This window comes from Salvelinus sp. IW2-2015, linkage group LG35 (genome assembly GCF_002910315.2).
Source record: "Salvelinus sp. IW2-2015 linkage group LG35, ASM291031v2, whole genome shotgun sequence".
Lineage (NCBI taxonomy): Eukaryota > Metazoa > Chordata > Actinopteri > Salmoniformes > Salmonidae > Salvelinus > Salvelinus sp. IW2-2015.
In genome coordinates this window covers 10321070-10338037 of record NC_036874.1, presented here as the reverse complement: position 1 = coordinate 10338037, position 16968 = coordinate 10321070, and the positions used below count along the sequence as shown (strand labels likewise).

Below are 16968 nucleotides of genomic sequence, written 5' to 3'. Positions count from 1 at the left end.
AAAACACACTGACCTTCCCTGTGCCCAATAAAAAAACACACACCCTTCCCCCGTTTTGGACCACCCCTCCCCCAAGTACATTTTGATCTGTCCCTAACACGTTCCTATAACAAAGTCTTTCCTATGTAAAACTGTCCCAACACCAAAACACGGATGCATATCTGATGGTGTTATGTTCATAAACCATCCAGCCATCTCATGTGTAATAATCAACATCAAAGAAGACTTTGCTATAACATGACAAATGTAGTCCCACATCTGATATTGTTGCATGGCTCAAGTCTGCAAAGGTTGTACAAAACAGTCCCAAATATTTCACAACAACAAAGACAAAATTGTTACATGTTGGCACACCAAACTATTTCAGCATCAGAGACACGTCATTGTCTTGTGTCAAACAAATTCAGTAACACATATTGTCATGTACAGTATTCACAGTTCCATACCTTGTGTCCATTCCGACATTTCCTAACAACAGCAGTATTTGAATAACACCATTAAAAACACGCTTTGTGCTCTACAATTAGTGTAGCCATTACAGAATTACCATAGCAACTCTTGAACACTGCATACTACAGGGAGAGGCAACAAGGGAAGTGGGGATGCATTCATAACATAACCTGGTTTGTGCATCGTCAACTGTCCTGGTGTGACTCTTTAGCCTTAGAGAAGTGAGAACACTCCGGCTTCGACACTCAGACCCGTCAAGCCCAGTTTAAGTCAATGCTGCACTGGTAATTATATTAGCAAGGATTCTAAGGCTAAGCACCACCAGTGGAGATGGTGTGAGACAAACAAAAAGCATTTCCATTACGCGAGAAGCACAATTATTATATCAGGAGATGTTCCTGTCGCTGGAACGGTAATTGTTGGTGGAGTGATAATTTTATTCAGACAGTATTTTTAGAGCACAGGAGAAAGTGCTAACTTGAGCTTGAAGGGGGCAATCTGCAGTTCAAACAACAACAAAGTGTTCACCCCGTCACTGATTTGGTAAACAGCTGAGGGATGGGGCTGGAGAAATGTAATCACTTTCAAATTCGATGCAAGGACTACCATAGCTTTAGTTTCAACCATGTTTTGAGGCTATACAGTGTTTTTTTGTGTGTTTTTGTTTACAATTACAGTCTTTACAAACAATGAAGTAAAACAAGTTTATATTTTCGGGTTCTCATGGGGTAAACAGTTCATGAGGCATTTCTACGTTATATTCTTCAAGGATCAATGTGTATATATTATTCATTTAAAAGTCCAAAAACCTATGTAGAAATCACATATTGCCCGTTTAAGTATGATGAAGATCTCTCCTGTTGTGACCGATACACCACAAGACACAAACACACACACAAACTCTGTGTGTCATATCATACACAGTACAAACAGCAGTGACATCTAAAGTGCCTTCAGCAATATATTTACACCCCTTTACTGTTTTCACATTTTGTTGGGTTACAAAGTGTGATTGAAATTGATGTAATTGTATTTTTTTGTCAGCTATCTCCACGAAATACTCTAATGTCAAAGTGGCAGAAAAATGATATATCTTTTTTAAATGTCATGGAAAATAAAGCACTAATATGTCTTGATTAGATAAGTATTCAACCCCCTGAGTCAATACATGATATAATCACCTTTGGCAGCAATTACAGCTGTGAGTCTTTCTGAGTAAGTAGCTAAGAGCTTTGCACACCTGGATTGTACAATATTTGCCCATTATTCTTTTAAAAATGATTTACTCTCTGTCAAGTTGGTTGTTGATCATTGCTAGACAGACATTTTTAAGTGTTGCCATAGATTTTCAAGCCGATTTAAATCAAAACTGTAACTAGGCCACGCAAGAACATTCAATGTTGTCTTGGTAAGCAACTTCAGTGTAGATTTGGCCTTGTGTTTTAGGTAGTTGTCCAGCGGATAGGTGACTTTGTCTCCCAGTGTCTGTTGGACAGCAGACTGAACTAACTTTTCCTGCAGGTTTTTGCCTGTGTTTAGCTCTATTTCGTTTATTTTTATCCCCAACAAAAACTCCCTAGTCTGCCAATGCCAATCATACCCATAACATGATGCAGCCACCACCATGCTTGAAAATATGAAGAGTGGTACTCAGTGGTGTGTTGTGTTGGATTTGCCTCAAACATAACGCTTTGTATTCAGGACAAAAAGTTATTACTTTAGTGCCTTATTGGAAACAGGATGCATGTTTTGGAATATTTGTATTCTGTACAGGCTTCCTTCTTTTCACTCTGTCATTTATGTTAGTATTTTGGAGTAACTGCAATTTTGTTGATCCCTCCTCAGTTTTCTCCTATCACAGCTATTAAACTCTTTAACTGTTTTAAAATCACCATTGGCCTCATGGTGAAATCCCTAAGCGGTTTTCTTCCTCGCCGGCAACTGAGTTTGGAAAGGTGCCGGCATCTTTGTAGTGACTGGGTGTATTGATACACCATCCAAAGTGTGATTAATAACTGCATCATGCTTCTTTGCGAAATTTGGAAAACCTCCCTTGTCTTTGTGGTTGAATCTGTGCTTGAAATTCACTGCTCAACTGAGTGACCTTGCAGATAATTGCATGTGTGAAGAACAGAGATGAGATAGTCATTAAAAAATCTGGTTAAACACTATTATTGCAGTCCATGCAACTTATTATGTGACTTGTTAAGCAAACTTTTACTCCTGAACTGAGTTAGGCTTTCCGTGACAAAGGGGTTGGAGACTTATTGACTCAAGACATTTCAGCTTTACATTTTGAATTAATATATTAACATTTCTAAAAACACGGTTCCACTTTGACGTTATGGGGTATTGTGTGTAGATCAGTGACACAAAATCCCAATTTAATCAATCTTCAATTCAGGCTGTCACACAACAACATTTGGAAAAAGTCAAGGGGTGTGAATACTTTCTGAATAAATGTTTGTCTATACTCTGTCGCTACTGTTATATGTCTTTATGTCAATTTGGGCTTCTTTGCATTGACAACAGTTTCTCTCTCTTTCTATACTGAAACCACATAATTTCCTCGTGCATGTTGACAAACACATTGCTTTAGTATGCAGTTAAAGATTGACTGACATTAAAGGAGAATGTACTAACGATTTGGTTGAAATGTATGTGTACGTTTGTGTTCCCACGTGTGTGTGTGCGTGCGTTGTGTGCGTGCACGTGCATGCGTTCCCGTGTGTGTCTGTCTGAGTGTGTGTGCATGTGTGTGTGTGTGTGGGAGTTAGAAGGGAGAGTGTTCTTATCTTCCTGGCGCAGGATTCCTCTTCCCCCATCAGGGGGGTAATCTCCCCAGCTGCCACATAGATAGAGACAGACACAGGCAGACAGTGCCTCAATGAAGTCTGCAGCAACCACCATTGCATGCATTAACTAAATCACCACGCTCTTAGAAGAACACATCCTTAAGCACAGGTCCAGGATCACCTTACCCTCCCTAAATCCAAACCTTAACCATTCTAGAGGGGGAAATCCAAAACTGACTGTTGATCAGTTTCTAGGGGTAACTAGACTGATCTTATTAGAGCACCTTCAATCTACATTTTTAAAGATCGACAAGCTTTAAAAATGTTTGCAGCGCTTCCCATCCTTATTTTTTCTACAAGCCTCATTCTCATATTGGAAAACGGCTAGACTCCTGTAATAGCACTTAATGTATCCCTCAACTTCCAAAACCCTCTCCCTTTCCAGTGACTGTGTTGCTAATAGTTGTATCTCCCTGTGCCCGCAGAGGGTCAGACCTCAAACCAGCAGAAGCCTAGTGTTCCCCCTCTTCTATCCATCAGCTTTGAAGTTACAGGTAGGTGCTTTAGACCAATCCGAACCTCCTCTCTCTGCCTTGTAGGTGCTTTACACCAATCCGAACCTCCTCTCTCTGCATTCTTCTCCTCCTTGCTGCTTCTGTCTTCTACTTTTTCCCTTTCCATTCCTGATAATGTGTCTCAGTTGCAGTATGTACTGTATGCATGCATTTCTGTTTTGACGGATGATACTATGGCGGTGTTTTGATAGGTTGGCCTCTCCACAGATTTTGCGTCTCAAGTGGTGTTGTTTTCTGAAACCCCAACATGTGTTTTCAACTAAGTTGAAAAAGGACAACAAAGTATTTGCTTGGCACGTCGGGACGAGTTTTTAAGCTTTTGCGGGAATGGTGAAATAACTCAGTGTTGTTTTTCCAAATGGAATATGCAAAGCATCTGTGAGATGTTTTTCCTCCTGTTTTTCTACTCTGGCACACAATAAGCAGCACTGACATTAGTGGCACTAGCGGACATTTGCCATTGTAGTTTCAATGCAATGCAGGAAATACAAGCACGTTGTATGAGTCGTGTAATGAAGATGCTGAGTTTTTCTTTATCACAATCACCACTAATCTATTGGTCGACAATTTCTATTCAGAATGGATTGATGTACTTAGATTTAAGTCTGTTCTACACACTAATAATACAAGGATTATCAGGCTTACCAAATGCAGTATTTGACTATTTGTGAGGGAACAATGCCTTTTGCGTATCAATTTCAAGGCTGCGCTTGCTTTTCGCTGTACGTTCGGTATAATTATTTTTCAGCTCTCTTGACTTGATAAGACTTGAAGCGCTGAATGTATTGTTGGAGCTGTCAGAGTTAGGGAGAGAGACATTCGAGGACATCTTGATCTTCACCTCCGGCTTAGTGAGAAAGTGTGTTTGTGTACAAGTGTAATTGATTGAAAGTGTTGCAACCGTTGATGCAGTGTTGGGATCATAGATTGAGTGTCTGTACGTGTATGTGCATATTTACAGGTGTATGTGTCTACATGTGTGCGTACGTGCATTTGTGCATGTGTGTGTGTACGTCTGTTTGTGTCCCCATGTGTGCCCACGTGCCTCTGCACATTGCATCTGTGCGCGTGTGTGTTCATATGCGGTGGCAGAGAGGTGTCAATTAGACAGTGTGGCCAATGGTAGTGGATTTTGCTTTGGACAATCTGTCAGGTGATCAAGAGCCTTGGTTGCATCAACCAGAACATCCAGCGCTTTGCTGTGTTCCAAAACGGCTTTGATGTGACAGACACACAAAACCACCCACCAAACGTTCCACTCCAACTCCAAACAAACCCATTTATTCAAGTGCATTTAAGAAACATCCAGAAAATGGCGTCTCACAGTCGGCTTCACTTCTTCTCCTGCCGAGAAAAACAACCTCTCTTTTGTTGCTTTGCGTGAAGTGAAGTTCCTCTGCGGGAATATACGCATTGTGTCTACAGCTTCTAAATCTGAAGCGCTTACAACAGGGGAATCATAGCACTGGATTATTCTTCAGAGAATATGTCTGAGAGGAGACAATGCAGCTCTCTCACACCTTCGGTACAGCCTTCATGTGTCTTCAGTGAGAGCATAATGCAGTGCTTCATGTTGTTTCAACTGTTAGATAGCACTGAAAGGTTCATTAGAGTTCATTTATCACCCTGAAATGCTAACGGTATGCTAGCGGTGGGGCGATTATCACAAAAGGAAATTGGAAGGAATATGGCAGCACTTCACACACTAGACCTCTACTGTGGGTTTCATGTGCTCTCTTCTGGGACCTTATGTACCGTGCAGGCGTGCTTAAAAGGAAAAGCCAATGTTTTGCATTTTGTTTGGCATTTTCCTCTGCATTGTCATAACCAAGCACACTAGTAAACATTCTGCATGAAGACAAGTACGGGATTAGATCTTGGTATGTACACTCCCCAAAGTATTTGTTTGGACAGTGAAGCTAAAACGTTTAATTTGGCTCCATACTCCAGCATTTTGGATTTGAGATCAAATGTTTCATACAGAATGTCACTTTTTGTTTGAGGGTATTTCCATACATATCTGTTTTACCGTTAAGAAATTAAAAATACTTTTATGGATCTAGTCTCCCCATTTGAAGGTGTCAAGTATTTGAAAAAATTCACTTATGTGTAGTAAAAATATATACAGTATATATATTTCTAGCATGCAGTAATTACATCAAGCTCTTGCAGTTTGTTTTGGTTGTGTTTCAGATTATGTTGTGCCCAATAGAAATGAATGGTAAATAATGTATCTTTATCTTTAACTCTGCATTGTTGGAAAAGGCCTCGTTATTCTTCTGTTAGTCTACACCTGTTGTTTATGAAGCATTCGACAAATACAAATTTATTTGATTTAATGTGTACCCTGATTACGGATAATCACGAACAATGACGAGTGAGAAAGTTACAGAGGCGTAAATATCATACCCCCCCAAAAATGCTAATGGTGAGAGGTTAGCATGCCTTGGGGGTATGATATGTGTGCCTTCTGTAACTTTGTCACTCAAATGGGGGGACTACATACATTTCATATGAGGCGACTGTACAGAATGGCACCTTTATTTTGAGGGTATTTTCATTTGTATGAAAATTAAAATACCCTCAAATTAAAGGTGACATTCTGTACTGTCGCCTCATATGAAAAAATAATTTAAATCTCAAATCCAAAATGATGGAGTACAGAGCCAAATTTAATGTTTTAGCTTCACTGTACAAATAAATACATAGGGGTGTGTACATATATTTCTGAGTATATCAGTATATTTCTGACTATAATGTAAGTATATTTGAATGTACCTTATTTCCATGTCCCAAGCGTCCCGTCCTGTGGACAGCAAGCTGTGTGGGGGTCCCGTCCCCAACACGTCCCAGCTGTGTCACATCCTCTGTCCCATCGAGTGTGAAGTGTCCCCATGGGGGGCCTGGGGACCCTGCACCTATGAGAACTGTGACGTCCAAGAAGGGAAGAAAGGTGTGTGGATAAGGCTTCGAGTGGGACTATAGTATGTCGATCACACTTTATTTGGATAGTCCCATGTAGATGATCTACGGATGGTCGTATTATTAACAAACTCTCTGTTGATAAACAAATGCTTGCTACGGTTAGGGTTAGGGTTAGGTTTAGAATAAGGGTTCCGTAAAAGTTAAGTTCAGGGTTAGGATACGGATTAAGGTTAGGGCCAGGGTTACTATCCACTGATAGATAGTTGAAATGTTGTTGAGAGTTATTGAACACCTATAAACCATCTTCTTGGGACTATCCAAATGAAGTGTTGCCTGTATGTCAGCTACAAGGCCTTAATGGGTACGGGTTGGAATGTTCCAGGTGACTGTGGATACATTTGATGTCGTAATGCTAGCATCATGCTTTCAGAACACACATGTGGTATTATGTTTTTTAATATACATTGTATGTTCCTCTTATCAAACTAATGTCAACTGCCATACCACTGTTATGAAGCATAAACAGTTGAAAAATAGTTAAGTGTTAACTTGCCATACGGTATGTCATATGATTGTTATATGATTAGTATTTGCCATCAGGTATGCATGGTGTTATGGAATTTACAGAACATGGCGTTGTTTCAGAAGATTATACAGTAATTATCTGTGCATATATAGTAGTTGGTGTTATTGTAGCCATTGTAAGGTCCTCTTGAATAAACATATTCTGGTATAAAGGTAGTATCTAACATCTGTGGGTGGTCCAACACCCACATGATAATTACACGCTGGCTCTTCACAATGAAATCCTCTCTTTTGTATCAATTTATGGTCAGTATGATCACAGTATCTGGTAAAGTGCCAACAATTAACTGGGCAATTATTTGCTTGCACTTGTACACTAATCCTAATCTTATCATAGTAGCATATCCTATTATTCCATTTCGAGAGAGCTGTTGAAGAGATCAATTCCAAAGGAGGACAATTAGGCATATTATGTATTTTTTCAGCGTTTTTATATATTTTTTCATATGGTTTTATGTATTTTTCATTCTATATTTTTGTATTTTTCCCTTCGGCAGGTTTTAAACTGAGGAAACGGGAGATCAGCAATGAGCCAACAGGTGGACCAGGGAACTGTCCTCACCTGGTGGAGGCTGTCCCATGTGACGAACCCAGCTGCTGGGACTGGCGCCTGGTCAGACTGGATGAGTGTATCCCCGACGGGGAGCTGCCGTGTGGCCCCGGGGCACAGATACCTCAGGTCCAGTGTGTCAACAGCACTGGTGAGGAAAATCATAGTAATAACCAATTATCGGAAAAAGATTATTCAATTGGATTTTTCCCTCGTTAATTCCATTAAACTTAGTCTCCATAATCGTTGCTGTGTGATTGTAGATAAAGCTCTGTGATTGCAGTCTATAGGTTTATTGATTCGGTTAATGCACATTATAGAGTCCTTTATTTTCAGTGGACGTTTGCTTGACTAATTAATGTAGAAGACTGCCAACAGGCAAAACTGATTGAAATGGCGTCGTTACAGACAGAAACTGGTTGAAATGTTGTCATTAAGAAGTTATTTCAACCAGTATTGCCTGCTAAGCTAGCATAGTACAATAAAACTGTACTATAGTATTCTGACTTATTATTATGCTCAGAATTCACCACATTGTTAGCTCAGCTCCCTGATCCCTCCCCAAGAGTAGCCCACCACTTCCAGATTAACTATTTACATTTGTGATGAATAAAGGTGTCCGCATGCTTCCCAGCCGAAACAGTTCGTAGAAGATTGTGCATACAGTGCATTCAGCATAAAACCCTCACCGAAGTCCAAAATAAACAAAAACGTCATAAAATGTCGTCATAATATACAGTGCATTCAGAAAATATTCAGACCCTTTGATTTCAAATTGATTAAATAATCTCAAATTGATTAAATAAAAATGTGTCCTCATCAATCTACAACAATACCCCATAATGACAAAGTGAAGTTTGCAAATTTCTTAAAAATAAAAAACAGAAATACCTTATTTACATAAGTATTCAGACCCTTTGCTATGAGACTCGAAATTGAGCTCAGTTGCATCCTGTTTCCATTGATTAACCTTGTGATGTTTCTACAACTTGATTGGAGTCCACCTGTGGAAAATTCAATTGAATGGACATGATTTGGAAAGGCACACACCTGTCTATATAAGGTCCCGCAGTTGACAGTGCATGTCAGAGCAAAAACCAAGCCATGAGGTCGAAGGAATTGTCCGTAGAGCTCCGAGACAGGATTGTGTCGCAGCACAGATCTGGATCTGGGGAAGGGTACCAAAACATGTCTGCAGCATTGAAGGTCAGTCAATAACACAGTGGCCTCTGAACACAGTGGCCTCTGTCATTCTTAAATGGAAGAAGTTTGGAACCACCAAGACTCTTCCTAGAGCTGTCCGCCTGGCCAAACTGAGCAATTGAGGATGAAGGGCCTTTGTGAGGGAGGTGACCAAGAACCTGATGGTTGGTCTGACAGAGCTCTAGAGTTCCTCTGTGGAGATGGGAGGACCTTCCAGATGGACAACCATCTCTGCAGCACCCCACCAATCAGACCTTTATGGTAGAGTGGCCAGATGGAAGCTACTCCTCAGTAAAAGGTACATGACATCTTGCTTGGAGTTTGCCAAAAGCCTCCTAAAGACACTCAGACCATGAGAAACAAGATTCTCTGTCTGATGAAAACAAGATTCAACTTTTTGGCCTTAAATGCCATGTCTGGAGGAAACTTGGCACCATCCCTACGGTGAAGCATGGTGGTGGAATTATCATGCTGTGGGGATGTTTTTCAGTGGCAGGGACTGGGAGACAAGTCAGAATCGAGGGAAAGACGAACGGAGCAAGGTAGAGAGAGATCCTTGATGAAAATCTGCTCCAGAGCGCTCAGGACCTCAGACTGGGGTGAAGGTTCCTAAGCACACAGCCAAGACAATGCAAGAGTGGCATCGGGACAAGTCTCTGAATGTCCTCAAGTGGCCCAGCCAGAGCCAAGACTTGAACCCGATCGAACATATCTGCAGAGACCTAAAAATAGCTGTGCATCAATGCTCCCTAAGCAACCTGACAGAGCTTGAGAGGATCTGCAGAGAAGAATGGGAGAAACTCCCCAAATACATGTGTGCTAAACTTGTAGCGTCATACCCAAGAAGACTCGAGGCTGTAATCGCTTCCAAAGGTACTTCAACAAAGTAAATACTTATATAAATGTGATATTTCATGATTTTTTTTATGTACATTTGCAAAAATAAAACATTTACTGTTTTTGCTTTGTCGTTATGGGTTATTGTGTGTAGATTGATGAGTGCAAAAAAAAATATTTAATACATTTTAGAATAAGGCTGTAACGTAACAAAATGTGGAAAAATTTGAGGGGTCTGAATACTTTCTGAATGCATTGTATATTATGACGACATTTTATGTTTTTTTCGGCGGTTCGGGCCTATACAATTTTTTCTGGAGGCAAGTTCGGAGCCGAAGTCTACGCCCCTTCGTCGGTGATTGGTCAACAGTAGAGAGTCTTCAATAAAGGCGACTCGTTTTCAAGCACATTTGTTTGATTGAGAAATACTGCACCAAACGTCTTAGTTAGATGTAAAATTGAACGGCTAAGATCTCCTTGGCAAAAATGGCTAAATGAATGGCAGATTTCTTGAGTTATTTTAGATTAATTCTGATTATTTTGAGGAAATGTATACTGGCTATGGCATCTCAAAATGGACAAACAGTACTATTGCCGCTTTTTTCTTGTTTTTCAAGCAAAGTTCTTTTAAGGGAGTATGCGAGCACAGGCACCAGCCGAACTGAAGCATGCTGACGCTTTTAGTCAGGGTCTCACCCTCTGGATGAAAAATCATGTTGCTCAAGGTGACCTCTCTACCAACTCTCTAACTTATGGCTATACTGTAAGTGAGTGAAGAGCTGGAGACGACTAGAGAGAGAATGGTGGTTAGCCGCCCTGCCGTTTATCATGGCTGCCATTTATCATGGAGTTCTCTCCAGACGCCCTCCCCCACCTCACATCCCCCTCCCCGTCTCCTTTAACGCTTCCCTAGCTCAACATATTGCCCTCCCTCCTTTTCAGTTTCTCAGCCAGAGCAATTAAACCCTGCTCYCACTAAATCAAATCAATTCTCTCTGGCCCTGAGTCTCGGGGACTCCCTTAACTTTGCAGCTACGTGGATTTACTGTTCCAATTTATTACTGAAGAATGTTTGACTGAAGACAATGGCAGTCGTTGCAGAGAGATGCGGTCTGGGTTTTTGAGGAGGTTTCAGAATGTGGGTGTAATTGACAAAGATGCTATGTTACCAATCCCAAGTATACTCATCGTTCCTAGTTTGAGTGTTAACTAAGAGATATAGAGTGATATCAAAGAGACACACAGACATAGACACAGGCACCGTAATGGATATGAGTCCAAATCATACTCCTTTGATGACAATGACCTCTTGTCATCCTCCTAATTCTGAAAAACTTAAATATTTATAAAGTTCCTCATCCTACGTTACATTGTCATCTCACCTTATGCAGGACACATACTGTACATGTACATCCACTAGTGTCATTCAGGGTTATTGTCAGGTGATATCTTCCTAGTAGCTTTGTGAGAGGCACAATCTCTTTGTGTTTTTCTGCCTATCTTGACTGGCGTTGACCGATTCCTTCTGTCTCCGCTGATGGAAATTGATTTGTTGTGTTATGATTTCGTGCTACTTTTTGCCCTGGAGACTTTGGGCTCAATGTCTCCTGCCATACCGAGGCTGAATTTCATGATACTGCCACACCAACAACAAACAGCCACACCGCAGACAAAGTCTATACAAATGTCATTGAAACTCCACTGTCGATACTGAGCGTTTCTGATATATACTGATATTCACTGTTCTGACTAATTTAAAAGGAACTGTTTTTCTCAGTTCACTAAGCCTGGAGTTTTTCTGATGAAGGGTGTTTTGTTTGTTCATGTTTTCGCCACCGTGAGAGCCACTGGGTTTCCCTGTCACTTCGCATTTCCACACTGTCTCGGTTCAGTCACGATTGGTTCACTGAATACTCCTCAAAGTGTCATCTTAATGTAAAGGCAAGCCGGTAGGAGGGTTTGAAGCTCAACTCATCCTCAGCCTGAAATTGCAAAAACCAACCGTCGGAAGATACAATGCAGAGCCATTGTGTTGCTCATTTGGAGTGCTGAGAAATGTTTTGAATTCAAGTTCATTGCAACAATATTACCTAATATTTTTCATAATTTCATAATTAATCAACATCTTCATCTAGGTCAAACGGTTTTGCTATTTCAGTGTTCTGTGTTTCAGTCTTCTGTGATGTATATGAAGTGTAATATTGGGATGCAAACGCAAAATGTTATACATTGTAACTCTATATCTGACATGGTACAGGTGGCTGTAAGCTCATAACCATGTGTGTGAGGAATATACTTTTCTTTCAAAGTGGATTTGTTTCTGTGACCCTGATTTAGCCCACTACAGTAAAAGGTTAACCTGTTAAAAGCACATGAAGATTACGTGGCTTAATAGTGTAACTCACTTAAGCGGTCATGAATCACAAATATGTAAGTGTAAAATGTTTAAGTCCCATGTGAGTTTGTACTTACTATGTCCAAAGCTAATTCTGTATTCAGATCGAGTTGCGTTGAGAATAGCGACATCATTATTAATATATTGTAGAGATTATCCTCGCACGCTATTAAACAGTTACCAAACATTTGATCCAACTCTGAAGTCAAAAGGAAGACAACAGATTAAATTGAATGTCTATGTTAATGAATTGTGTGGGTTGAAATTGATTAGCATTCAATGACACTAAGGAAACAATATACAGTATTTATTAACAAGCCCACCAATAGACCATGAAATTGTGGTGTGGTTTATCATATTGTAGACATTATAATGGGGGGTGGGTAACCTAGTGGTTTGACTCCCCGAGCTGACTAGGTGAAAGAATCTGTCCATGTGCCTTGAGCAAGGCACTTAACCCTAATTGCTCCTGTAAATAGCTCTGGTTAAGAGTCTGCTAAGTTATATAAAGTGTAGTACAATTACAGATTCCGTTGGTTGTTGTTTAGAGATTTTTTTCTGTATTGAAAAGGTATATAAAAGTTCAATCAATTATTGTTTCTCTATTGTTACAATGGTGTGCATTCCTTGACCGTACCGTTCTTTGTGCCACCCAGGTGACATGGTGGACAAGGAGCTGTGTGGGGGAGCCTCTGCCCCTGAGCCCATCGCCTGTGATGTGCCTTGCCCTAAGGACTGTGTCCTCAGCGACTGGACCTCCTGGTCCTCCTGCTCCCAAACCTGTTCCAGTAAAACCATCGAGGGCAAGCAGCTGAGGACCCGCTCCGTACTGGCCTACAACGCTGGCGAAGGTGACTATGTATTGTATATCTACTGTAGTGTTCATTTACCATGTTAAGTGGGTCTTTCTCTTTGTATAGCTTTCAAGTCACACTGTCCTTTAAAGTGGCTGTCCCTCTGTCTGCTACTGTCTTTTACTGTCCCTCTGTATGTTACTGTCTGTTACTGCCTGTCTGTCTGTCCCTCTGCCTGTTACTGTATGTTACTGTCTGCTACTGTCTTTTACTGTCCCTCTGTCTGTTACTGTATGTTACTGTCTGCTACTGTCTTTTACTGTCCCTCTGTCTGTTACTGTATGTTACTGTTTGCTACTGTCTTTTACTTTCCCTCTGTCTGTTACTGTATGTTACTGCCTGTCTTTTACTGTCCCTCTGTCTGTTACTGTATGTTACTGTCTGCTACTGTCTTTTACTGTCCCTCTGTCTGTTACTGTATGTTACTGCCTGTCTTTTACTGTCCCTCTGTATGTTACTGTCTGTTACTGCCTGTCTGTCTGTCCCTCTGTCTGTTGCTGTATGTTACTGTCTGTTACTGTATGTCTGTCCCGCTGTCTGTTACTGTTTGTTCATGTCTGTCTGTCTGTCTGTCTGTCTGTCTGTCTGTCTGTCTGTCTGTCTGTCTGTCTGTCTGTCCGTCTGTCCGTCTGTCCGTCTGTCCGTCTGTCCGTCCGTCCGTCCGCCCGTCCGTCCGTCTGTCTGTCCCTTTGTCTGTTACTGTCTGTTTGTTTGTCTGTCTGTCTGTACCTATGTCTGTCACTAAGATTTTTTGTTTTCATTGAAACCTTTGGCTAAAAGTTGATCTGCATGTTGTTTACCTCCCCACAGTAACTGCAATGGTAGTGGCATGGATCACAGTGATGGAGGGTAACCCTTGTGATTGAAACTAGCTGTTAGCTACATCTAACCTTAGCGATATGTTGGCAAATGACAAAATAATTGGATTTCTGTCAATGTTTATAGACTTTACTGTAGTTATACCTCAACAACCTTTGGGCACCGTAGGTTTGATTTAAAATCCTAGTAACAATAGATGTAGTGAAAGAGGTAGTTGCTTTTGGTTTTGTTGTTGTACAGTAAGTAAGTATAACTCATTCTTCAAATGTATTTACACATTCTCATATCTTGATGGGAGAATTTTAACATTCTATATCAATGTTTTCCAAAGGTCTTTCAAGGGTGCCAAAGTTTCCAAAGCTTTTAGGTACATTCCATTTTTATCTTTAAAATGTTTAATAGTACTAGTAGTAGTAGCAGTAGTAGTAGTAGTAGTAGTACTATTAGTAGCAGTAATAGTAGTAGTAGTAGTAGTACTATTAGTAGCAGTAATAGTAGTAGTAGTAGTAGTACTATTAGTAGCAGTAATAGTAGTAGTAGTAGTAGCAGTAGTAGGTGATGAGTAGTGGATATTGTTAGCATAGAGTGTTAGGTAGATGATTTAAAGGGGCAAATCATTGTTGAAACAATAAAAAAAAGTGTACTCCCGTCACTGTTTCAGTAAAATGCTGAGGGATGGAGCTGGAGAAATGTAAACACTCTAAAATGTCTAGACAGAGATATGGATGCAAGGATTGATTATCCATAATATCAAAAGTATGGTTTTAAACCTGTATTGAGGCTGTACAGTGTTTGTTTACATTTACTTTGTTTATAAACATTAGAGTTAAACAAGCTTATATTTTAGCTTCTGATGGGGTATGACAGTTAAAACTCTTAATTAAGGACCCGCTCCTTTAAAAAAAAAAGAATTCGCCTAAAATGACATACCCAAATCTAACTGCCTGTAGCTCAGGACCTGAAGCAAGGATATGCATATTCTTGATACCATTTGAAAGGAAACACTTTGAAGTTTGTGGAAATTTGAAATTAATGTAGGAGAATATAACACATTATATCTGGAAAAGGTAATACAAAGAAAAAAACATGCGTTTAAAAAACAAATTGTACCATCATCTTTGAAATGCAAGAGAAAGGCCATAATATATTATTCCAGCCCAAGCACAATTTAGATTTTGGCCACTAGTTGACAGCAGTGTATGTGCAAAGTTTTAGACTGATCCAATGACTGCCCAAATGTGCCTAATTGGTTTATTAATAAATGAAATGAAATCAAACTTTATTTGTCACATGCGCCGAATACAACAAGTGTAGACTTTACCGTGAAAAATGTGATTACAATTATTTGACCATGCTGGTCATTTATGAACATTTGAACATCTTGGCCATGTTCTGTTATAATCTCCACCCGGCACAGCCAGAGAGGACTGGCCACCCCTCATAGCCTGGTTCCTCTCTAGGTTTCTTCCTAGGTTTTGGCCTTTCTAGGGAGTTTTTCCTAGCCATCGTGCTTCTACACCTGCATTGCTTGCAGTTTGGGGTTTTAGGCTGGGTTTCTGTACAGCACTTTGATATATCAGCTGATGTAAGAAGGGCTATATAAATACATTTGATTTGAAATGCTTACTTACAAGCCCTTAAAACCTCCCGTTACCGGGATCAAAATCGACAACATCCGGTGAAGCTGGAGCGAGCCAAATTCAAATGACAAAATTCTAATAATAAACATTCATGAACATACAAGTGTCCTACATCATTTAAAAACGTAACTTCTTGTTAATCCAGCCGCTGTGTCAGATTTCAAAAAGGCTTTACGGCAAAAGCATACCATGCGATTATCTGAGGACAGCGCCCCACACAGAAAAGCATTAAAAACATTTTCCAAACCAGCACAAAAGTCAGAAATAGCGATAAAATAAATCACTTACCTTTGAATATCTTCCTCTGTTTGCAATCCCAAGCGTCCCAGCTACACAAAAAAATCAGTTTAGTTGGCGCGTTTGATTCAGTAATCCACCCGTTCCACTAGTTCAACATGCATACAAAGGAATCCCAGAAGTTACCAATAAACTTTGTCCAATCAAGTCAAAAAACGTTTCTAATCAATCTTCAGGTACCCTAATATGTAAATAAATTATAACATTTAAGACGGAGAATAGTGTGTTCAATACCGGAGATAAATAACGAAGTGCGCACCCTCATCCACACACGCCACAAGACTACAGTCCAATTGAGAGCCACCTTGAAAAACTACAAATTCTAGCGAATTTTTCAAAAAACAAGCCTGAAACACTTTCTAAAGACGGTTGACATCTAGTGGAAGCAGGATGGATTTTCCTCTGGTTTTCGCCTGCAATATCAGTTTTGTTATACTCACAGACATTACTGTAACAGTTTTAGAAACTTCAGAGTGTTTTCTATCCAATGCTACCAATTATATGCATATCCTAGCTTCTGGGCCTGAGTAACAGTCATTTATCCGAACTTCCGAACACTGCCCCCTAGCCCTAAGGCCCTTAACCAACAGTGCAGTTCAAGAAGAAGAAAAGATTTACCAAGTAGACTAAATTAAAAGTAATAATAAAAAGTAACACAATAAGAATAACATAACAAGGCTATATACAGGGGGCACCGGTACTGAGTCACTGTGTGGGGTGCAGGCTAGTTGAGGTAATCTGTACATGTAGGTGGGAGCGAAGTGACTATGCATAGATAACAAACAAACAGCGAGTAGCAGCAGTGTACAAAAGGGAGGGGGTGGGGGGGTCAATGTCAATTATCCGTTGACTATTTTATGAATTGTTCAGCAGTCTTGCTTTGGGGGTAGAGGCTGTTCAGGAGCCTTTTGGTCCTAGACTTGGCGCTCCGGTACCGCTTGCCATGCGGTAGCAGAGAAAACAGTCTATAACTTTGGTGACTGGAGTCTCTGACAATTTTATGGGCTTTCCTCTGACACCACCTATTATATAGGTCCTGGATG

At 40.3% G+C, this 16968-nt stretch overlaps 1 protein-coding gene across 1 annotated transcript in view; it reads left to right on the top strand.

Moving 5' to 3' along the window:
- LOC111958763 (thrombospondin type-1 domain-containing protein 7A-like) overlaps positions 1–16968 on the top strand; it is a 116264-nt gene that overhangs the window by 54959 nt on the left and 44337 nt on the right. Inside the window, 4 exon segments of the mRNA XM_024134896.2 lie at positions 3731–3799; positions 6618–6773; positions 7828–8031; positions 12972–13166. Coding sequence (XP_023990664.2) covers positions 3731–3799; positions 6618–6773; positions 7828–8031; positions 12972–13166 — 624 coding nt within the window.